Genomic DNA, 25,648 nt, shown 5'->3' on the forward strand with positions numbered 1-25,648 from the left:
TGAACACTTTCTGGACTTTTAGTCTTTAGGTGTTCGAACAGCCAAACTGAAATGTAGCAATCAATGAAAAGAAGAAGAATGCATGGTGTGGTCTTAGAAGTAATGATTCTCCATAAAGAGATAGGTCTTCGGTATCAGAAGCTGGGGTCAGAGTGAGGAAGACTCTTTCAAACCACTTATACCCCTCATCTCAACCTCAGTTCAGAATATTCACTGCAGTGAGCTATTGTTACTTTTTGGAGTGGGTCATATCCCAGAAGGGGATTAGGGCAAGAAAAAAAAAAAAAGCTGAAAAGCATAGCTACAAAAGGATAAGCCTTATAGCTTTCCTTTATAGCTCTTTCCACTCTGATGCTGAAAACCCGAACATATATAGAAAACCCCAACTCTAAGTACATTTACCATTTATGTTGGAAGACATAAAGAGCTATTTATGGCTATTCAGGGATCAAAGAGTTTAGAAGAGTTAGATTAAGGAAGTAGCTAACATTTGGCTGAGTATAGCACTTATAAACTCTTGCAAACATAATTGGAAATTGAATATATATCCGAAATCAGAAAAAAAATATAAACATGTCAATATTTTAAAAAGTATAGACTAAATGTCAAGAGTATGCTGGAGTTATTTAATAAAAGCTATTACTCCAGCTGGAATATTTTAGGAACAAAAGGTAAAAATAAGGGTAATGTTTATGCTGTGACTTAAATGAATAATTGCCTATTAAAAAACAAGAATAAAAGGTACCTCTCCAGATGCTGTAGCTAATCTATTGGCAGGTGTTTGCATATGAAATTTACATGTAGCTTTTTTACTTTTTCTTTTCTGTTTTAAAGCAACAATGGGTATTGCTAGTCACCATAATGCAGTCTTAAGTCCCATCTTTTTTAATTGTATGAGTCATAACACATCTTTACTTAAGTTTTCCCATTTGTGATCACTGCATGACAAGCGGTCAATCTATCTTTGTGAGTCCTCAATGACACAGGAAATCCTGCCTGCCTTAGGAATTGGTTTTACAAGGGCCTATTTTCAATCCTTTTTATATTGTGGCTCCAATTCAATTCAGTAAACAGAAGCTTGCCTGGTTCCTACTGGCATCTAATCTCAGTATAAACGCATTCCAGAAGAAAAAGCCAAACCCATTTTAATGCCTGAGGATCCCAAGGAATTCACAACAAACCTTCTTGCCACGTAACCTCAAAGACAGATTCTGAGTAATGTTACATGTAACTTCATCTAACACAATGTCTGCTTGACACTTCAGAGGCATTCAATAAACATCTGTATGCATTTGAATTCATAGTGGCACTAAATAAGAAATCAGATATTTAACCCCTTAATAGGATCTACTAATTTAAAGCTGATTATAATAGGCAGATACTAGAAAAGGTTGTATGTTTTTAGTTTAGTCTAAAAACTAAGATAATATCCCACTATGTGTTAACCCTTAAAAGAGAGTGATACTTTCTTCATCCAGTTTTCTGGAGCTAACCTATATAACATTTCATAGATACTAAAAAAAAGCAGATTTTTTCATATGGCATCCCATTCTTTATCACAAATAGAGATCTTTGGCTGCACAGGTGGTATAAAATCTTAGTCTATGAAGGCCATGCTTGGATTAAAGTCCAGGATGGCATACTAGTTAGGCAAAGTAATTCCTATGAGTGACTCAGATCTGGAGCAAGCCATATACCCAGTCACCTTAAGAAGATTTCATTTGCATCACAGGTGTCTTCCATCTGCCTCAAACCTCTACAGTCTTTTACAGATAAACAAATAATGGGTATGAATTTTTATCTTGCATAGACAACAAATCTAGGGTTACATATATATTCATCAGGTAAGGATCTCCTAAGATGAGAGAGAAAAAGTTGTAAACCCTAGCAAATTAAGAAATACCAGTGAGAAAGCAGATATGCCTACCTTTTCAGGCAGATGAAGAATGGTGTGTTCTCCCGCACTAAAGTTGGCCAGGGATCTATATGCAGCATTTGCTACAATTGGGTCCTGGATAGGGTAAAAAAAAAAAAAAAAAAAAAAAAAAGCAAGCAAACAAAAAAACACAACATACATTAAACATCAAATCTGGAGGGGGAAAGAAACTTTCCCTCACCAATCCCAAAGTTCCACAGTCAGTGCTTTGAAAATGGTATTAAAGCTTTGCCTAGCTAAAAGGATATTTACTAGCAATTTCAAAAGAGAGATCGAGAAATTTAATCCTCATTTCAAAAGAAAATATTGCAAAAAAAAGTGAAAGGGTCTGTGAAGGGAAGTAAGAACAACTGGAAAAAATTATCAGCATTAAACATTTTTCTGGAGAATATGCCCAATTAAAAATGGGCAAGGAGATCAAAAATACTAAATTTTTATCCTAGTTTGAACATTAAATATAAAGTAACTCATAATTGCTCAAGTCTCCATGAAGTAGTATGATTTAGCAGAAGGAGAATAAGGAGTTACTGTCTGATAGGCCTAGGTTTGGATTCTGATTCTCCACCTATTAATAGGGCAAGTTAGCCTTTTGGAATCTAAGCTAACTCATCCATGAGTTAGGTATAACATCACCAGCAGTCTCTGTATATAATTCTTGATTGGAAACAACATCTAAAAAATGGACTGGACTTTTTGTTTGTTTGTTATGCTTGTTGGTGGGGAACGGGCAAAGCAGGAAAGGGGAAAGACCATATAAAAATATAAGATAATATCAACAGTTACTCTTCCCATCTGTCAGATTCACCAAGTATTAAGTGCACTTTATGGTAAAAATGTATTAATGGGCATAAATTGAGCATAATTTTTAAAACCAAAACTTATGAATAATCACACTTTTTTAAAAAATTGGGAACCCATTATTTCAAGGCAGTTGTACTTTTTATCCTAAGAGTCTTATTTTACAAATGTCAAAATTATTTCCTTAGCTTTGTTCTGATTCACTGACAAGCCTTGTGATAGTACCTTGTTTTGAGTATGAGTCCAGAGGAAGCTGAGGACTTGAACTTTAAAATTCTGAAAAGTTAAACAAAAGAATAAATTGTTAAGACCAAGCTAAAACAGAATAAACAATCCAAAGTAGCAAATAATGAAAATTAAGTCATTTTTAAAGTAACACCACCAGAAATTCACTTAATGTGTATTCACCCATCATTCATAAAATGTAAATATTCAGAAACAAACTCATCTTCTAGGCACATGGATATTTTAAACACATTAAGATTTTAAGATAATGAAATTTAGAAACCTAACCATTTTTTTTATTATACTTTTAAGTTTTAGGGTACTGTGCACAATGTGCAGGTTTGTTACATATGTATACATGTGCCATGTTGGTGTGCTGCACCCATTAACTAGAGAACATGCGGTGTTTGGAAACCTAACCATTTCTTACTCTTTGTCCCTTCAAGTACTCACAGAAATGTCACTCTTTCACGCCACTGTTCTAGCCGACCCAGAAGAGAGTTTTCCTTTCTCCAAGTGGCCATACGGCACATGGTACACCTCAGCATCTAGCATGACTAACTCGATACGAGGTTGTACAATACTTAAGGCAGTGACTGTGTTTTTTTCATTTCAAAGACCTAAACCACAGAGCCCACACAGTTGCCCTTCTAAATCATATTAGGTTCCTCTATACCTCCTTGCCTTTGCATATTCTAGTCCCCAAACATCAACGGGAAGCAACAGTATATTAGTTCTTCCAGTTCCAAGTCCAATAGCACAAATAATTTCCTTGGATTCTTGCTAAGAATGTTTGTCATTTTCTCTACCACACTCTCACTGCCCTTTAATTAACTGTGCTCATCAAATGTTATTATAATTATCATCACTCATACCTATCTCCTTTACCTACCTTTGAGCTTCTAGAAGGCAGGGACTGATAACATGGTATAATGTGAAAACAAAGGATATGAAACTAGAAAGTCCTGGGTTCAGACATCAGCTTTCACTTAGCTTTTTAACTACAATCTTGGTCAAGTTACTTGCCTAGAACATAGCAGATACTCAATAAATATTTGACAAATAAATAGGCCTCTCAAAGCTTTAGTTTCTGTAACTATACAATAAAAAATGATACCTTCCTATCAGAGATTAGAACTAATTGGTATAAACTAGTAAGAGTGCTGGGGACTGAATAGGTACTCAAAAATAGGGTTGACTATATTTATTAGTATCTCTAAGACCTAGTGCAGTTTTAATAAATATATTCTGATTCAACGAATAAGTGAAGCAAGCACTGTGCAAAGCAATTCAGAAAATATACCATAATTAAATCATGGACTCTATTTTCAATAAGCCTATAGTTCAATGGGGAAAATAATATATGCATACATATACCTGTAGTATAAAATAGAATAAATGTTCTTAGAACAGTATAAAGAACTTTGGGAACAAAAGACTCCAGCTTGCAGACAAACTCTCAAAGGATGGGATGAGTTAAAACAATCCTTTTCTTCCTAAAATATATTTTTAAATTAAAGAGGAAAAAGAAAGTAATTTTAGATAGAGGGAATAATATGAACAAAGAAATAGAAAAGTTTGGAGGAAGATAAGGACACTGTAAGTGGTTTAGTTTTATTGGAGTGCAGGATACAGACCACTAATGAGGCCAGATTCCAGAATGCTTTTATGGACTTGGTGTAAACAGGTTGGACTACATCTTAGGGAAACTTAAGGTAATGAAGTTACTAGGGATAGAAATGACTTAAGAAGTACTTTGGGAAAAATTAAATTCAACTTTGGCTCACATCCAAACAAATTCTAAGTAGTTAAAAAACCAATTATCTAAACACACACAGATAAAAGTGGAAGGAGGAAGGAGGGACTCTCCCTTCTACATTTCTTCACTTCTGCTTTTAAGGGGACTATGTTCACTGAAGAGACCCCCCCTAACTGGGCAGGAAGAGATGGAGAGAATGGCCCCAAAGCAGTCTGTCTGAACAACAGAGGAACCCTAATATAAGACACCAGAGGAAAAGAATGTAAAATCTGGAAGAAAAAAAAAAAATCTGGTCCAAAAGATAATTCACAACCATGGATAAGCCAACACAAAAAACCAACACACAAGCCAATTCATAAATTAACCTGTAATAAAATCTGATTAACTCAAGGTATAAGCAATACAAAAGGTATATGATTTTAGCCTCTGAAGACAGAAAGTAAATATACCCAATATGGCCTTACATTGGCTTTTAGTCTTAGCTCATTATCAGTAGCCCTGTGGACTCTCTGACAATATAAGAGCAAGTGCCTGTGAACTGCAGCCATAAGAAAGAATGTTTGTGAACTGTATACTCATAGTCACAAATTTATTCTTTTTTCAAGACCCTAAAAAAAAGGCTACATGTAAGAATAAACTAAAATATCCTGTATTGATTCAATCATTCATTCAACAACTACTTACTACATATAGATTATGCACCAGGTACTGTGATAGGTATTGTATAGCCCAATAAGGATAAATTTGATTTTATTCATTGTGCAGCATTTAGAATGAGTTGAAGTATCTTCTAAGCCTGTCTCAGTCAGATGATCTAAAACATATAAGGGACTATTATTGGAATCTGATGGCTGAAGTGGCAGTTTATCAAAGTCTGTGAAGGACTAAATCAAACTAGAAGTTTACCAAGACTACAAGTGAAAATCAACTGCTGTTCTTTGAAGGAAAAGGAAAAACGGTGAGCACGAAAAAAAAAAAACATGGCTTACAAATGTAGAGGTATAAATGTAATTCACTACCCTCTCATGCATTTCACTCAAAGAAGAGATAATGATGGAAATATTAAGCAGTAATATATGAATCTTATGAAAAATAATCTTCCACCAAGTATTTCAACTCATTACAATGACAAACACTGAGTAATTCACAAAGTTTGCAGAGTCTGTCCTGCCTTTATTAATGTCTTTGTGGCTTATTTTTTAGAACTTAAAACATTAACAAAATGATTTTTAATGGTTGGCTTTATGAATTCTATTATTTTGGAAACACTAGTTTTATGATATTGACTTTAAAATCTTGACAATACTCTCATAATTAAAATTGGTATCCTTTATGTAAATAAGTTTTAGACATAAGATTGATGAGGAGCTATCTTTCTACTCCTCAGAGTCCATAAACATATCAACATGGTCTCAGAACAACAACAACAACAAAATATTAGGAACATTTATTCCAAAAGTTTTTATAACACACATCTTTAACAACAACAACAACAAAAGATTAGGAATATTTATTCCAAAAGTTACTATAACACACATCTTTCCAATGAAGAAGCAGGCAATGTGCTGAGCTCCAAATGCATACCTCATATTCAGTTGTATTGACTGTTAAGGAAGGAACTAGAGAAAATAGTTCACTCAGTGTCTTCAGAATGAGAGGTCTTGTGTCACAACTCAGCTTTGGAGAGAGAGCATTCCAAGTGGAGCGAATGCAAACAACCTGTGAAGCAAATAAAAAAGGTCAACACCTAACAAGACTCCAACCTATATAAAGCCATTAATTAAGAGTACTATATTTTATTATAAGGAAACTTAAGAAACAAATAAGATTATGCCTAGAAGATAGGATTTAATAAGGTACCACCCCTCAAATGAAATAACTTAAACCAATGTAAACTGTTGAAGTTGTGCCTGCCTCACACAATTGCTTTTTTACTACTTTGTTTTTAGTTAACCAAGTAAATAACTCTCTCCTAAGCACACAAGCTCTCACTCTCACTGACACACGCAAAATTAACTCCAGATTATCTAGCTATATACATTGTTGAAGAACCAGCCCCTGAAATAAAGCAGGTAAGATAATGCTAGCCCATTTCTAAAGCCAGGTATCCACATTTTTTAGTTTTTCCGCCCTGTTGAAACAATATCACCACTCAGAAAATTGGAGTATTAATATATATAAATCAAACACTCTCAAATCATCTTACAAGCTTTTAAGAGGTAGGAGAATAACTATAGTATTTAACACAATAATTTAAGACATCTTAAAAGTCAATTCCGGCCGGGCGCAGTGGCTCACGCTTGTAATCCCAGCACTTTGGGAGGCCGAGGCGGGCGGATCACGAGGTCAGGAGATCGAGACCACGGTGAAACCCCGTCTCTACTAAAAATACAAAAAAAAATTAGCCGGGCGTGGTGGCGGGCGCCTGTAGTCCCAGCTACTCGGAGAGGCTGAGGCAGGAGAATGGCGTGAACCCGGGAGGTGGAGCTTGCAGTGAGCCGAGATTGTGCCACTGCACTCCAGCCTGGGCGACAGAGCAAGACTCCGTCTCAAAAGAAAAAAAAAAAAAAAAAAGTCAATTCCGGTTTTTTAAGAGGTCATTAATGATAAAATAAATCTAAAGCCCAGCAAAAACGTTATATCATTTCTAACTTGACCCAATTTTCTTAAACCAAGTGTTCTTCATTCATTTCAATATCTGGTTTTATGGATAATCAAATATCTTCTTAAGTTCAATTCCAGCTAACACTGATGATTTTTTCACTGATAGATGTTTTATGAAAATGTTAAGACTCAGATAGGAAGAATGTAAACACAGATCAATTAGATAGGCTTTAACAAGAAGTAATCTTTCTAAAATATTCCAATCTCTTCTTTTAAGCTGTAATTAACACATACAATTTATCTCTATCTACAAATATAAATTATTTAGAAAAACTACATAAGGTAGTAAATGAAAAAATGTCAAAGATAAACGAGTAATATATACTTGAGGAGAAAGATTAAGAAGAGGCTCAAAGGAAAGACAGTAGACAGAGTATTTCTGAGAAAACTTGGATTCAGTGCATCTGCTCTTACTTTATACTTCCCGTGAAACAGTGGAATAATAAATGGTCTTTGATTTGGGATCCCCTACATGATTTGGGTTCAACTAACCTTTCCTAAGGGCAGTATTGTAGACCAGGTATGACAGTAGGCACATTTACACAAAGAAGTAACTCTGATATTATAAATCATCAGCATTTGAAATAAAACCCAAACCAATTCTCTAAAAGTTATAAATTCAGCACAACTGCATACCCAGAGTGGTACACAGTACTCAGAGAAACAATAAAATATAAAGATGATCTAATTCTTCAAAAACTTGACACCTTATTGTAAAGGAAGAAAAAGATACATCATTCTAAATTATTGGAAACAAAAAGGTACATGATATGACTTTAAACTATTTCAACAGAAAATAGTTTCAAGAGGAATCTACGGAGGAGGATAAGTCAATGGGTGGGAGTCATCAGGGAGGGTATGAAGAGATGATAAGACTTGAGAAGAGATTTGAAGAAAGAATGAACAGAAATCACACAGCCATGCCACAAGAAAATGGAAAGCAAAAGTCAAACACAAAACAACATGTTATAGGCACAAAAAGCATGAATATTGGTGGGGAAAGGCTGGTAGATCACAGAATACTTAGAATATCAAAGCAGTTGGAACCAAATCTAAAAGAAAAGGCAGGCTTTAGAGATTTCAAGTTAAGAAATACAAAAAAATTAAAAGCTATTTTTAAAAGATTCATTTGGGCCTGGCGTGGTGGCTCACACCTGTAATCCCAACACTTTGGGAGGCCGAGGCGGGTGGATCACTTAAGGTCAGGAGTTCAAGACCAGCCTGGCCAACACAGTGAAACCCTGTCTCTGCTAAAAATACAAAAATTAGCCGAGCGTGGAGGCATATGCCCCAGCCACTGGGGAGGCTGGGGCACAAAAATCACTTGAAACCAGGAGGCAGAGGTTGCAGAGGGCCGAGATAGCGCCTCTGCACTCCAGGCTGGGCTACAGAGCCGAGATAGCACCTCTGCACTCCAGCCTGGGCTACAGAGTGAGACTCTGTCTCAAAAACAACAACAAAAACAAAACAAAACAAACAAAACAGTGCATAATAGGGACAAAGGCCAAGAGACTGAGGAACTAATAAGAGAGCTTTGCACTATTCTCAAACAATTAAAGTCTCCTAGGGCAGAAGAAAAGGCCATGATTGTAAGGTTTCCCCAGCCACGTGGAACTGTAAGTCCAATTAAACCTCTTTCTTTTGTAAATTGCCCAGTCTTTGGTATGTTTTTGTCAGCAGTATGAAAATGGGCTAATACAGAAACGTGACAACTAAATGCAATATGGGATCCTGGAACAGAAAAAGGACATTTTAAACACACAGGTCCATAATTCAGTTAACAGCACTGCACCAATATTAATTTCTTAGTTTTAATAACTGTACTATAGTTCTATAAGCAAGATCTTAATATTAGGGAAAGAAGGGTGAAAAAAACATGAAATAATTATCTATTTTCTCTTTTAACAACAGCTGTTTTGATACATAATTCAAACACCATACAATTCCTCAAGTAAAGTATACAATTCACTGGTTTTTGGTATACTTACAAAGTCACACAACCATCACATTCAAGTTTAGAACATTTTTATCACCTCCTCCCAAAAAAACTCATAATCATTCATCATTCTTGATTGCCCCCTAAGCTCCTCAAATCTAGGCAACCACAAATCTACTTTCTGTCTCTATAAATTTGCCTATTCTGGGCATTTCTATAAATAGAATAAAATAACACGTGCTCTTCGGTGTCTGGCTTCTATCAGTTATCGTACCTTTTCCAAGGTTCATCCATGTTGTAATATGTGTTAGTGCTCACTTCTTTTTATTGCCAAATAATACTCCATTCTATAGATATATATATGCTTTAAACTTTTCCATAAGTTTAAAGTAATTTCAAAATAAATTTTTTTAAAGAATAGAAAAAAAAAAACACTAGTCAAAAAAGTAATGGCTAAGAATTTCCAAAATTAATAAAGGACATTAATTCTCAGCCGGGCGCGGTGGCTCACGCTTGTAATCCCAGCACTTTGGGAGGCCGAGGCGGGCAGATCATGAGGTCAGAAGATCGAGACCACAGTGAAACCCCGTCTCTACTAAAAATACAAAAAATTAGCCGGGCGTGGTGGCGGGCGCCTGTAGTCCCAGCTACTCGGAGAGGCTGAGGCAGGAGAATGGCGTGAACCCGGGAGGCGGAGCTTGCAGTGAGCCGAGATCGCGCCACTGCACTCCAGCCTGGGCGACAGAGCGAGACTCCATGTCTCAAAAAAAAAAAAAAGGACATTAATTCTCTAACTTAACTTGTAATACAAATAAGCTTATATCTAAATACATTATAATATGACCATTAAACACCAAAGACAAAACAACAATCTTCAAAGTTAAAGGGAAAAAATACAGACTACCTGCAAAGGAACAATTGAGAATAATATTTTCTTTCTTTCTTTCTTTCTTTCTTTCTTTCTCTCTCTCTCTCTCTTTCTTTCTTTCTTTTTTTTTGAGATGGAGTTTCACTCTTGTTGCCTGACTGGAGTTCAGTGGTGCAATCTCGGCTCACTGCAACCTCTGCCTCCCAGGTTCAAGCAATTCTCCTGCCTCAGCCTCCCAAGTAGCTGGGATTACAGGCATGTGCCACCACACCCAGCTAATGGTTTTTTTTTTTTTTTTGGATTTAGTAGAGACGGGGTTTCACCATGTTAGTCAGACTGATCTCAAACTCCCGACCTCAGCTGACCCACCCACGTCAGCCTCCCAAAGTGCTGGGATTACAGGCATGAGCCACCATGCCCGGCCAACATTTTTAAAATTAAGATGAAAAGACCATACAATAAGATCTTAAAAGTGCTGAGCAGCAAATGAAATATTCTCAAGGACAGACTATATGATAGACCACAAAACAAGTCTAAAAGAATTCATAAAAATGGAAATCATATCAAGTATCTTTCCTGACCACAATGGAATAAAACTAGAAATCAATAACAAGAAGAATTTTGGAAACTATACAAACATATGGAAATTAAACAACATGCTCCTGAAAGACCAGTCAATGAAGAAATTAAAAAGGAAAGTTAAAAATTCCTTGAAACAAATGAAGAACACAAACATACCAAAACATATGAGATACAGCAAAAGCAGTACTAAGAAGAAAGTTGATACCAATAAAGTGCTTACATCAATAAAGTAGAAAAACTTCAAACAAACCACCTAACAATACATCTTAAAGAACTAGAAAAGAGCAAATCAAACCCAAAATTAGTAGAACAAAAGAAATAAAGATCAGAGCAGAAATAAACGAAGACTGAAAAGCAATAAAAAGATTAATGAAATGAAAAGTTGGTTTCTTGAAAAGATGAGTAAAATCAACAAACCTTTGGCCAGACTAAGAAAACAAGAGAGAACATTCAAATAAATAAAATCAGAGAAGAAAAAGGGGACATTACAAAAAACATTCACAAAATAAAATACCACAAAAATTCAAAGGATCATTAGAGAAGATTATGAGCAACTATAGACAATAAATTGGAAAGCCCAGAAGAAACAGATAAATTCTTAGACACATATGGCCTACCAAGATTTAACCAAAAAGAAATCCAAAGCCTTAATCGGCCAATAAAAAGTAGTGAGATTGCAGCTATAACAAAGTTTCCCATCAATAAAAGCCAATAATCTGATGGCTTCATTGTTGATTTCTACCAAACATTTAAAGAAGAACTAATATATCCTACTCAAATTATTCCAAAAAATAGAAGAGGAGGGAATACTTCCAAATTCACTCTATGAGGCCATTATCACCCTGATACCAAAACCAGACAAAGATACAATAAAAAAAGAGAACTACAGGCCAATATCTCTGACAAACATAGATGCAAAACGTCAACAAAATGCCACCACAACAAATTCAACAATACATTAAAAAGATTGTTTCTAATGATCAAGTAGGATTCATCCCAGGGATGCAAGGATGGTTCAACATATGCAAATCAATCAATGCAATATGTTATATCAGAATGAAGGTCAAAGACCATATGATCATTTCAACTAATGCTGAAAAAGAATTCAATAAAATTCAACATCACTTCATGATTAAAAAAAAAAAAAACTCAAAAGAAAAAAACTGGGTATAGAAAGAACATACCTCAACACAGTAAAAGCCATATAAGACAGATCAACAGCTAGTAGAATACTGAATGGGGAAAACTGAAAGCTTTTCCATTAAGATATGGAACAAGACAAGAATACCCACATTCACCATTATTCAACATAGTACAGAAAATCCTAGCTACAGCAATCAAGCAAAAGAAAGAAAAGGCAACCCAATAAGAAAAAAATAAGTAAAATTATCTTTATTTCCAAATGATATGATCTTATATTTAGAAAAACCTAGAGACTCTACCAAAACAAAATTAGGACCATTAAACTCAGGAAAGTCGCAGAATACAAAATTAACATTCAAAAATCAGTGCATTTCTATATGCCAACAGTGGACAATCTGAAAAAGAAACCAAGAAAGGAATTCCATTTACAATATCTACACATAAAATAAAATACATAGGAATAAACTTAACCAAAGAAATGAGAGATCTCTACAATGAAAACTATGAAACACTGATGAAGGAAAATGAAGAGGACAACCAGAAAAAACAAATTGAAAGATATTCCATGTTCATAAATTGGAAGAATCAATATTGTTAAAATGTCCACATTACTTAAAGCAATCTATAGATTCAATGCAATCGCTATCAAAATAACAATTACATTCTTCACAGAAACAGAAAACATAATGCTAAAATTTATACAGAAACATAAAGACCCAGTATAAGGAAAACCATCCTGAGAAAAAACAACAAAATTGAAGGAATCACATTATCTGACTCCAAGTTATACTACAGAGCTATAGTAACCAAAACAGCATGGTATTGGCATAAAAACAGACACATAGACCAATAGAACAGAATAGAGAATGCAGAAATAAATCCACATATCTGCAGTGAACTCATTTTTGACGAAGGTGCCAAGAACATACCCTGGGAAAGGACAGTCTTCAATAAATGGGTCTGGGAAAACTGGGTAACCATATGCAGAAGAATCAAACTTGACCCCTATCTCTCACCATACATAAAAATCAAATCAAAATGGATTAAAGACTTAAATCTAACACCTGAAAGGATGAAACGACTACAAGAAAACATTGGGGAAACATTCTAGGACATAAGTCTGGACAAAGATTTCTTGAGTAATACCTCCAAAGTACAGACAATCAAATCAAAAATGGACAAACAGGATCACACATCAAACTAAAAAGCTTCTACACAGCAAAGGAAACAATCAACAAAGCGAGGAGACAACCCACAGAATAAGAGAAAATATTTGCAAACTATAAATTTGACAAGGAATTAATAACAGGAATAAAAATGGAGCTCAAACAACTCAATAAGAAATAATCTAACAATCCACTCAAAAAATGGGCAAAACATCTGAATAGACATTTATCAATAGAAGACATGAATGGTTAGCAGGTATATGAAAAATGCTCAACATCATCAGAGAAATGCAAATTAAAACTACAATGAGATATTATCTCACCACAGTTAAAATGGTTTTTATCCAAACGACGGGCAATAATGAATACTGGTGAGAATGTGGAGAAAGGGGAACCCTCGTACACTGTTGGTAGGAATATAAATTAGTACAGCCACTATGGAGAAGACTATGGAGTTTTCTAAAAAAACTAAAAATAGAACTGCCATATGATACAGCAGTCCCACTGCTGAATATATAAATATATCCAAAAGAAAGGAAATCAGTACTTCAAAGAGATATCTGCATTCCCATGTTTACTGCAGCACTATTCACAATAGCCAAGATTTGGAAGCAACCTAAGTGTCCATCAACAGATGAATGAATAAAGAAAATGTGGTATATACACACAATGGAATATTATTTAACCATAAAAAAGAATGGAATCCTATCATTTGCAACAACATAGATGGAACTAGAAGACATTATGGTAAGTGAAATAAGCCAGGAAAAGACAGACAAATGTTTCATGTTCTCATATGTGGAAGTGTTTAAAAAAAAAAAAAAAAAGAATATAGGGGTCGAATGATGGTTACCAGAGGCTGCAAAGGGTGGCAAGGAGGTGGGGAATACAGCAGAAATGATTAATGGGTACAGAAATACAGTGCAAATAAGGGCTAGCATTTGATAGAACAATAGAGTGACAACAGTTAACAATAATTTATTTTATATTTTCAAAATAACTTGAGAGTATAACTGAAATGTTCCAAACACAGATAAATGATAATGGTTGAGGTGATGGATACCCCAGTTATCCTGATTTGATCATTACACAGTGTGACTATATCAAAACATCACATGTATCCCATAAATATATACAACTATTATGTACTCATAACTAAATTTTTAAAATTTTAAATATTGAAAATAATAAAAATAAAAAACGACTTACTTATTCAGAGACAAGGAAAAAACACTTAACATGGCTTTCAAGGTTTTTCATGATCTGCCTTCTATCTATTCCTCCAGTCTCATCTCTTCTGCTAGTTCCTTGACATCATATTTGTTTAATAACTATTATTCATATTTAGTGTTAGAAAAATAAGGAAAAGGAATATATACATTTTATTTACCCATGTATCACCATTTTAAACCACTATTTCTTATATATGGGAAAGTTTTAATAAATAAATGTAAAATTATAATGATGAAATAACTTTTCCTGTGAGAATTTTTTCCATATAACTCAATTAAATTTGTTAGACTATAGTTTGTATAGTTTAATGCTTTCATTCTTCCAGATATAACATTTTTTCCTTTCAAATTAAAAAAAAGGCTGTCTATTGCCATTCTTTGTAAAGCACATTCAAGTTTAACTTAAAATAAATATTAATTTAATTCTGTGAAAATTAGTTGAATTATTAAAAATGCAAATCAGTGGGTATGCAGTGGTTTTTAGATTAGGAATTTAAAAAGTGCTAAGGAACCTGCCAGCCTACAGTGCTAAATCTACCATTGAATAGTAGGGGCAAAACATGTAATCAATCAATCAATCAATCATGAGGGATAATACCTAGAAATCATCCACATATAGCATACGAACATTTATGTATGAATGACTCAGAATGTTCTGCTTAGTCTGTCTATAAAATACTGAAGAATTAATCTCATCCTAAGTGTTTATATTATGCATACTTTGTTGCTGGGGAAGAATGATACTTTTCCCATGTCATTCTTCCACAAGAATCTTACCAATTTCCCATGTTATTCTTCCACAAGAATCTTACAAACACTAAACAGTACAGATTAAAGACCTTATGCAGTGTGGTATGCTGGGAAGAGCACATTTTAAAGTCAGAAATCCAGGTCTCTGATTTGGTAGCTGTGTGACTATGGTTAAGTCACTAATTTCCCTCAAACTGTTTCCCCAGCTGCAAAATGGAAATAATACTAGTAACACCTGCTCTATGTACAGCACAAGGTTACCAGTAAAGCCCATATGGAGACAACCGTACATCTACTTTATACACTGAAAAATATAGTTATTGTTGTTATAACCAATAGAAAAAAAATAGTAAACCTCAGAAGAATCAGAGCCTTACCTTCTAATTCCTGTGCTGTAAAAATGACTTTGTTCTTTTGCAGAGGAACAGAGAGCTATCTCCTAATTTTACTTTCAAAAGCTATTTCTAGAAATTCCTGAGAACAGCCTACTCCTTTTGTCCTGATTCTTTACTCCAACAGAGGGAAAGCTTTATAAAAAACCTTCAGGCTATGAAAACTGCCTTATTTGCCCTTTTCATAATGAAGGCAAAAGAAACTGCCTTCACAATTAAAGGACTCAAGTCATCATCACGCAGTGAAGCCCTCTTAAGCTAATTCAGCACACACAATTCATAAAACAGGATGCTTCTGTTACCAAAACACAATAATGGGATAAGAGAGAGTTTGAAGAGACACAATCAATGGAGCAGAAACAATGAGAAAAATAACATTCTTTCTTATCCTAATAATATAGGGTTAGGGGTTGTTAAGTATTTAAAAAAATGACTAGCACAGGTTTATTTAAGCAATTCCACAGCCTTTTAATGTCTGAGACTAGTTTATTATCAAGGCAGCATTGTAGGGAAAAAAGAAACAAATAGATCTAGATATTGAGGTATCTTTTTAAAACTCACTTATAATCTAAATGACAATAATTCTGATGATTTTCTAATATAGTTGAACAACTTTTGTCCTGTTCATGGCAAAGAATATAGATGAACATATCTAAATCCCAAACTATGCCTTAGAGAATCAAAAATATTTGGACTTGTTGTAGTAAAGCTACTCTCATATTAACAACCCTTAACATCACCATGACATTTCCAAAAGAGGTGTAACAGAGACTTTTTAAATTATTCTGTATTTCTGAAAAACTATTTGGCACTTTGTAGTACATACTTATAATTCTAATATCTGAATAGAACAGGTTTAGAATTGTGTGACACAAGTAAAAACAGAGATATTTATTAAACAGATTGATCTAGACTATTAAGCCACCCAAGAGACTCGCTACTCAACAGCCAGAGATCTTAGGTTTATTTTTTATTCCCCCAAGTGAGAAATTACAGGTGCCTAAGATACTTCCACAAGGAACAGTATCTTCCAATGCAAACTCCATTGATTTCTCATTCAGAAAGAATGACACAAAGAACTCCCTATAGGGACATTCACTTTTCAGTTTTGCTAGATTCTGTCTGCATGATTATCTATTTTTTGGCGGACATTCTTCTAGGACGAACTAGCAAATTCATAGGGAAGAATATGTCAAAAAATCCCTTGACAAGAAAATGATTAGTGCTTTATTCCCCCAAAATAATCAGAGGAATTTTTTTTGTAACGGCCACTCCTTCCTCTTTTCTAATAGAGGTTAGACTCCAAGATAATAAAGGAAAATAACAGAAATTCAATCAACATAGCTTAAGACTCATAAATCAAACTACTGGGAAGTTGTTCAACAGATACAAAATTAAAAGTAAAGCAAAGTGAGTATTTACTAGCAACAAGAATAAAATATCATCCACCTAAATGTTAAAAAGGGCTAAACAGGCTGTAAGTGTACTGTAGAAAGAGACTGAGAAATACAGTTTACTGTCATTTCATATTTAAAAATCAATATGCTGCGTATCAAAAATAATTGATGAATTAGGCAGTCAATTCAGAAACACTAAGAACACTTTAGAGCGAAACTTTAAACTTCAAAGATAAAGTTTTTAGGAATACCTATTGAGTTTAGTCCACTTTACAAAGATAGAATTCCATGAATGCATTTCTAAGTAACCAATGTTGAGAGTTCCTGAAACATAACCTGATTACATGTTCAATGAAAATGATTCTTCTATCCTCCCACCCCCACCCTATGTATCCACAGACCTGGGGATAACAGAACTGATGAATTCTTCATGGATAAACAATAGGGAAGATCAGTCTTTTAAGCCTGAGTGGCTCACACACCTAACTACAACTCCCTAATAACAAGGAACAAACATGCCTGTGGTCCCTTTTCATAGAAACAAACAAGTTGCTTCTTAGGAAAATCAAGACTAAAGACAAAACCTATAATCTACAAGTTCAAGAGAGAAAAAGGAAACTTTTTAGTAAAACTTCTTAGGAATTACTTTGCTCTTCAGTGCTAGAAAGCTAGTGAATCACAACAAAAATTCCCCCAAGCAAGGTTTAAACAAGGATAAACAAGATTTTTCCACCCAAACAAACGCAGCATCAAGCACAGTGCTTGGCATAAAAAAGCACTCATCTCAAAACAAATTTATGAACACATGGTGGTAACTGATCTATCACCAGCTAGGACAGGGCAGGGCACATTTTCTGTCAAGGGCCAGAGAATTAACATTTTAGGTTTCAAGGGCCACATGGTCACTATTACAACTACTCAGTTCTACCACTGTAGCAAGAAAGCAGCCATGGACAATACATAAACAAATGAGCATGGTTGTGCTCCAATAAAACTTTACTTACAAAAAAAGGTAGTGGGCTGGATTGGAAGAGTCTGCCATGGTTTGCCAACTCCTGAACTAGACTATGTGATTATTAACTGGATACAGCTTAGCAATTAGATTAGACCAATGCTTCTTTAACTTTAATGTACACTTGAATCTCCTGTGGTGAAAGGATCTCATCACACTACAGATTCTAACTCAGTAGGTCTAGAGTAGAGCCTGAGATTCTCGTTTCAAGCTGCCAGGTGACACAGAAGCTGCTAGTTATAAAACCATACTTTCAGCTACCAGATATTAGACTTTATTAGTGAATTTACTTTAAAATTTCAAAACGGGTACGAAATTAGAAATGTGACAGCAATAAGCCCTGGATTTTACTTGAACTGTTCCAATATCAGGAATTCTGATGTGCTGCCATCATAAAGCAGTCAAATTCACAATCAATTCCAAAGTTTAACCTTCTGCACTGCTCTTCCACTTAAAAGAGGCATGAAGATAAAAGTCAGAACATTTATGCAGACATCTGGCTTTAGAAACAGGGACATCATATTTTCTAATCCCTTTCTTTACAGATAAAGACGATAGATGGAAAAAAAATTTAATATACCAATGGAACTAAATAATAACACATCGCCCCCCGACCCCCGCCACGAGAAAAAAAACCCAAAACTCTTTCATGGTTTTCAACTTTATTTGAAGGTGGTAACTTTTGAAATTATTCCTACAAAATACGCAAAGGAATAAGTTTCCACTAGAGATAGATAAGACGAACCCTGACACTTAAACCAACTTAAGGTTATCTAATATTTTCATAAGACTAATTATTTATCTTCTTTATTCTTCAGTTCAAGAAATGTGAACTGAGCAACTGCTATGTACCAAGTACTAAGCTGGGCGCTTTGCGGGAGGAGGTCAGTTGCTAAAACATACTTTCTATCTTCAAGGACCTTAGCATCAGGTAGTAGAGACTGATACATAAACATGCATTACAAAACCTTGTGTTAAGAGAAACTGCAGAAGTTTCATACTAGATATAGAGGGGGAAATTACCTGGTTAAAGAAGAGAACAGAGATGAGAAAGAAGTTCCTGGAGAAAATAATATTAAAGAGCAATTATGTACCAGACACTTTGTTGTGTCTTTTTAATTTCCAATTGTACCAATTTAAATTATGCCAATTAAATCATATATGATAAAAGAAAATCAAGTTTAAAGCATAACTGAAGGTAGGAGTCTTTAAACACTTTTTGCTCACGCAACTCCTAAAAAGTTTTGAAAAATCATGTAAATTGGCATTTAAAAAGTATAAAGACTGCAAAAGATTTGCTTTCTAACATATGGTAAATACTTCCATTTTAAAATAAAATTGCTATAACATTCTATTAAGTTTATACAATTAGATAAAATGCCATAGCAATTTTATATCTACCATCATCCATTTCATAAAATCCATATAAAAAATGCCTCTAACACTCCAAAATTGTATAGATTTTCTCCCTCGACAGTGTATTTCTGTCATGTGACAATCCTGCACTTGTACTTCCTAAATCTATAAAAATAAAAAAATAACAAATAAAATAATACAATGTTTTTGAAAAAGAAATTGTATTTCTATTACAGTTATACTTCATAATTTTATTCTAATATATTTAATGGTACAGAGTCTGCTATTGGTCACCTCTCACATGCCTCTATAACAAAAATAACTTTATAAATTAAAATTATTTTTATTTCTTATGACCATAAGGCTAAGAGTTTTTTTAAATTTTGATTTGCATCATTGTTATGATTATTGCTAATATACAATTAATCAAAACATAAATATTACAAATATTGGTAAGTAATCACCAAACATAAAAGGTTTAAAAAATCAGAAATGGTGTGGTCTCAGTAGAAGAGCAAGATGGTTCCTTGATAAAAAATGCTTCCCCAAAAATCAATATTTTGAACCGTCTCTTTGTTCAATGCCCTGAAATTTTTATACCTGAGAACAATGAACTAAGAAAGATTTACAAGTAGAGATACGCCTTCTTTTTGTGGAGTAGAAAGGAGGCAATTATGAAAGGATAGTTGGGAAAGGAGAAACAGTTTAATCTAAGGCAGATAAATGTCAGGAAAGAGTACATAGTGAAGTTGAAGATCTGGACATGTAGTTACTAAAACTAACATGGCTGCCTATCCCTTAGAAAGTCTTCAAATACCCCATGTACACGAGTTTGTAGACCATGACTTTAATGATTTTTTTCATTGCAAATTAAAGACGCTAACTCTTTGGACCCAAATCTCTTGAGAGTACAGCAAAACCAAAGCTGTCCTAAGCAAATAATAAAGAGTTCAAAATTAAAACTATATGTAAAAACTCCACAAGTGTAAGTGAGCTATTAATGTTGGTTAAGTTATTCCCAGAAGTCTACATTAAGGTTGACTGACTATATTAGAATACCCCAGAAAAACATCTATAGTATAACAATAGTTTAAAAAACAGAAAAAAAAAACCAGAAAAAGTTTTAAGAAAGCAGACAGTAACTACTGGGGGAAAGGAGAGGATAGATGGTTGATTTCCACAAGAGTCCACATGCTGTGGAAAATATATTTCAAAAGAAGAGGAAACAAAGGGCACCAAGAAGAAATGTTAGCAAAGTAGGAGAACCAAGAAAGGAGAGGGTCCTGGAGTCTAGGAGAGGAGGGAGATGTCTATATGGAAAGCTTTTCATGGCTCTTTTCACTCAAGAGAAGTGAAGGAGGTACTGGAAAAGTATATTGGCTTGGCCATTAATTAAAATCCTTTTTTATATTTTTTTGTCCAAATTAAAAACAAAGCACCTTCTGTTTAAACTGCTTGCCTATTATAAACTGAGAGTACAGAGAAGTAATGCCTCTTTTTTCTCAATTCTTTTCAAACCTAATTGTCCATTTCACCAGAAATGCAAATCTACCCAATAATAAAGACACTTTCAAAGATAAAGATACAAAAACATTTATTACAGTATGATTTATTAAAAAAATAATAATAATAACAGAAACAACTTAAATATCCCACAACAGGAAATTCATAAACTACAGTACAGCCATGTGTTCATTCAATTAGATGTCAAAAGTGGATTATCAACATGACATAGTGCCCCTGGTAAACTGCTGGCTGAAAAAACAAGTTGCAAAAGAATGTGTACAGCATGAATCCTTTCTCATTATACATACATTATACATTATACGGTGGTTAACTCTGTGGTTTATAGTGATTTTTAACCTTCTTTTCTTCCCCTTACAGGTCTCAGAAAATGATACCCCAAAATGAAGGTCTCAGAAGCAGCTCTCTCTGACCTTAGCTTACCCTCTTGTCTCTGACCCTTCCATCTTCCAAGAGGCTAGCCACAGAAACTAGAATCCCAGGGAAACCAGAACCCTTTTCCCCAAAGCCAGCAATAAAATCTAAAAATATTACTCTAACCCTCCCCACCACCTTTCTGTGTAAAAAGTGGCCATAAAGAAACTACCTGACCTACATTGTTGACTGTAGGCCATGAGACCCCTATTCCAGAAAGGGTCCTGACCCAGACCCAGAAGGAGGGAATGCATGCTTAGAGAGACCAAGAAGAATTCAACTGGACAGGCCTTGCTGCGTTTCCCCAGTCTATTAGCATCAAATCACGCCCATTTTGTCCAGTCATATTTCTACATGGCCGCCCATACTTTCTTGAAGCTAAGCATACAAATAAACTGTTTCTCCTGTATCTCTGGATCTTCATCTGAAGGATTCCACACCATGTAAAACTATGATCAAATAAATTTGTATGCACCTATTTATCTCCCTTTTTGTCAGTGATTTTCAGCAAACCTTCAGAGAGCAGAAAGAAAGTTTTCCCTTAGCTCCTACCCCCCATAATTTCTGACTTTCCTGTCATATACATAGAATACTTGAGTCACACTTTAAATGAAATATACTCAGTTTATGAATTTGATCCTTAATCATTTTTCTATAATTAAAATTAATTTTATTTTGCTCTTCACCCTATACCTTACATGAAAACTTTATTTTCACATGACATCTAAAATTATTGTCTTCTCTTTTAAAGACATTTGGCAAAGTGATCATTCTTTCATAAGAACTGACATTTACGTTTTTTCTATTCACTCACTTAAATTTTGTTTTACAGGGAAACTTGGAAGTTTACTATAGCTGTTCTTATTTTACAAAATAAAGCCAAACCTCTTCTACATGGAAAACCTAATATAATTCCAAGGATCTCTTACGTACTCTTATTGCCAAGCATGATTATCGCCCCTCCTTCCCCAAAGCATAATCCAGGAATTAACAACTATTCTTGTCACACCAACTAAATATATGGCTGGTGGTAACTACACAATCCATAAACACACACCAGGAAAACAATACTGCATGAAGCTAAAAAAAAAAAAAAAAATCTGGGCAGATGGCCTAAACAGCTTCCTGTAGGTTCTCAAATAAAATAATAGCAGCATTATAAGAATTTAGACTTAACATACTACAACGTGCATGAATCTTGAAAACATTATGCTATGTGAAATATGCCAGTCACAAAATACCACATACTGTATGATTCCATTTACATAAAATGTCCAAAACAGTCAAATCTATAGAAACTAAAAGTAGATTATTGGTTGTGTAGGGCTGGGGTGGAGAGAGATGAAGGATTGGGAAGGTAGTAGCTAAAGAATGCAGAGTTCCTTTTGGGGATGATGAAAATGTCCCAAACTTATTTGTGGTGAACTCTGTGGAAAAACAACTGAAATGCACGATTAAAATGTGTGAACTGTATTATACATAAATTTTATCTCAATAAAGCTATTTACCAAAAATGCTTGCATTTAGCATGGTTCTACTTGACAGATGTTTTGGAATCAGAGAAATCTAGGTCAAACTTTGCCCATACCACTAAGTAGCTATGTGACCCTGGCCAGTCTCCACATCTGTAACATGAAAGGTAATACTAATAACAACCTTACAAAGTTACTGTGAAGATGTTTATAAAAAGACTTGGCACAGTATTTGGCAATCGGTAAGCACTAAAATGTCTTCTCTTGGCATCAGTATTAAGATTACATTCTGTTAAATTAACTCTTTAGCTCAGGGTAATTTTCCAACAATGAACTGGACATTGGACCACCATCCATTTTCAGAATTAGGCTGAATATGTATCATTAGAATTCAACTTACATGGCAATCACTCTACTTTCTACATTAATCAACACCATTTCTAGAGTTTAACAAGCCTTGCTACATAGGGTACTCTTTGGCATCTGATTCATCCAACACAGCCAAGTGTAGTAATCATGAAACTCCCATAACATTGTTTGAAGAAGGCTCCCAGGCCTAATATTAGAATTAAAGAGATTTTAAAAGCTCTCATTTCTCCTTCACTCTCTTTAATCCTCACAATTATGTAGTGGGCTTTTGGCTGCAAAAACAGTTTGGGGCTGGAGCTGACAAAGTCCAGTGAGAGGGAAAGAGGAGCAACCAGATGTTGGTTGTTTCCATCTAGGTTGGCTCTGGTTTTAAGCTTTAAGAAAGAGAATAAAGGACATTCGGAAGTTTCTTTTGATTCTGTGCAGCCTAATCTCCAGGAGGTGAAAAAGGCAAAACTGAGCAAAAACTTCACACAGAAATAAAGAGTATGCATTTCTCCACAGTGATTTCTTAGTTTCAGCCCTCAGAAACCTAAGTGTAGCCACAGATGAATGCACAGGGCACACGAGGCTGAGGAAGTGCTCTCCAACATAATGACTGAAACAGACATATTCTAGCCTGGAATCCCTGAGAAATGTGCCTCAATGTCTAACTTGAGTCTAGAAGATGTCTGAGCACTCTTCCTTACAACTCCGCAAGTCCATACTAATAGAAAGTAAATGTAAATTTCTAGTACAAAAACTCATAATAAACATTTGAGATTTCCTTCTATTTTCACATTTATTTCAATGCATCATATAGTTTAACCTCAGATAACTGTAACCAAATCATCAATGATGCTTATTATGTTAGCATTTGCACACAGTTCACATTTAGTACATAAATGAAAGAATCAGAAATTTAGTTACATGGTCAACAATGTTTTCCAAAACAAATATGAAGACACATATAAAAAAACTTATATCCTATGCAGAAGAGCTTATAGGGAAAGCAGCACTCCCGTATAATACAGGTAGGAGTCCATATGGGAGAAATCTTTATAAACGGTAATCATACATCCTTGGACCAGCAGCCCCATTTCTAAAAATTTATTATAAAGAAATAATCAGAGATATGTGCTATGGTTTAGCTCTAAAGCTGATCACTGCAGCACTGTAGACGACAGTAAAAAATTGGAAACAATCTAACAAAATATCCACCAATAAAGGACTAGTAAATGGACAATACATGGCATGTACAATGATATACCACGTGCCATATATATATATATATATATAGAGAGAGAGAGAGAGAGAGGGAGGGATGAAAAGATGCATAAAATATATCAAGAGGAGAAGAATCAGGTTCTACTAAATATGCTCAGTACAATCTCGTTTCTAAAAATACCCATAGACATACAGACATGTACAGAAAAAGGCATGAAATTATATATGGCAAATTATTATAAGAGTTATATCTAGATAGTGACATATGGGTAATTTTTTGCTTCTAATTCTGCTAATCCATATTTTCTGATTTTTGAGCATCAAATATGTGTCATGTAATAAAAATACTTTAAAAACCAATATGCATATTCTAATAAGTAGAAATTGATTGAGTCAGTGAGGGAAGGATTGTGAAATTAGACATTTTCTGGACAACTCAAAATGTCTCATAAACAAGCAGACACTGAAGTCTCATAATAAACTCTGCCCTCTATTAAGGACTAGGACTAGAGATTATGAAAGAAATCAGAAAGGGATTATGCCCCCAAAGTAGCTCACAGAAATACAAACATGGAAATAAACATTTACAGTAAGTCAAGTTGTCAAATATAGAAGGAAGCATGAAATAAAAAGAGAAGGACACAAACCTGAGGGATAGGAAAATTTCACGAAAGAGAAACAAAAATCACTCAATAAACCCACCACATTAACTTCACTATTAACTTAACAATTAAAAAAAACTCACTAATAATACTAATTTTACTGATATTCTCAGATTAGTTTAAATCCTCTAAATACCCAAAGTGACTTCGATCTCTGCTTTGTAGATTTAATCACAACTGCAAATAGGTAAGTGTACCATCAATGGTTAGATGAGGCCAGGTACAGTGGCTCACACCTGTAATCCCAGCACTTCGGGAGGCCGAGGCAGGCAGATCACCTGAGATCAGGAGTTTGAGACCAGCCTGGCCAACATAGTGAAACCCTGTGTCTACTAAAAATACAAAAATTAGCCGTGTGTGGCGGCACATGCCTGTAGTCCCAGCTACTTGGGAAGCTGAGGCAGGAGAATCGCTTAAACTTGGGAGGCAGAGGTTGCAGTGAGCCAAGATCACACCACTGCATTCCAGCCTGAGTGACAGAGTGAGACTCTGTCTCAAAAAAAAAAAAAAAAAAAAAGCTAAATGACCATTTGGTCAGACAGCCAACTTAGGATGGAAATTTCCTAAAGGTTAGAACCATGTTTGCCCTTTATCACATTATAGCTCTAACATCTAAAAGTGCCTTATGCACAGTAGGAACACAAATTTTAGTTGGAGAAATAAATATGAATGATTAAATAAAAATAAAAATGGTCAGCTGACTAAATGGCCATCTGGGTGGTTTCTACTTTAGGGCCATTATGAATAATGCTATGACTATTCATACATAGGTTTTAGTGTGTAGT

The 25,648-nt window shown here is 34.7% G+C and overlaps 1 protein-coding gene across 8 annotated transcripts in view; it reads right to left on the bottom strand.

Annotated features, from left to right (window-relative positions):
• FOCAD (focadhesin) overlaps positions 1 to 25,648 on the bottom strand; it is a 324,194-nt gene that overhangs the window by 134,561 nt on the left and 163,985 nt on the right. For all 8 annotated transcript variants that reach the window (XM_032139268.2, XM_032139267.2, XM_032139266.2 and 5 more), the window contains 3 exons: positions 6,303 to 6,437; positions 2,960 to 3,010; positions 1,928 to 2,011 (listed from right to left, as the gene is read on the bottom strand). In XM_032139268.2, coding sequence (XP_031995159.1) covers positions 1,928 to 2,011; positions 2,960 to 3,010; positions 6,303 to 6,437 — 270 coding nt within the window. The remainder of the gene's footprint in view (positions 1 to 1,927; positions 2,012 to 2,959; positions 3,011 to 6,302; positions 6,438 to 25,648) is intronic.

The sequence above is a fragment of the Hylobates moloch genome, unplaced genomic scaffold (assembly GCF_009828535.3).
Source record: "Hylobates moloch isolate HMO894 unplaced genomic scaffold, HMol_V3 SCAFFOLD_19, whole genome shotgun sequence".
NCBI lineage: Eukaryota > Metazoa > Chordata > Mammalia > Primates > Hylobatidae > Hylobates > Hylobates moloch.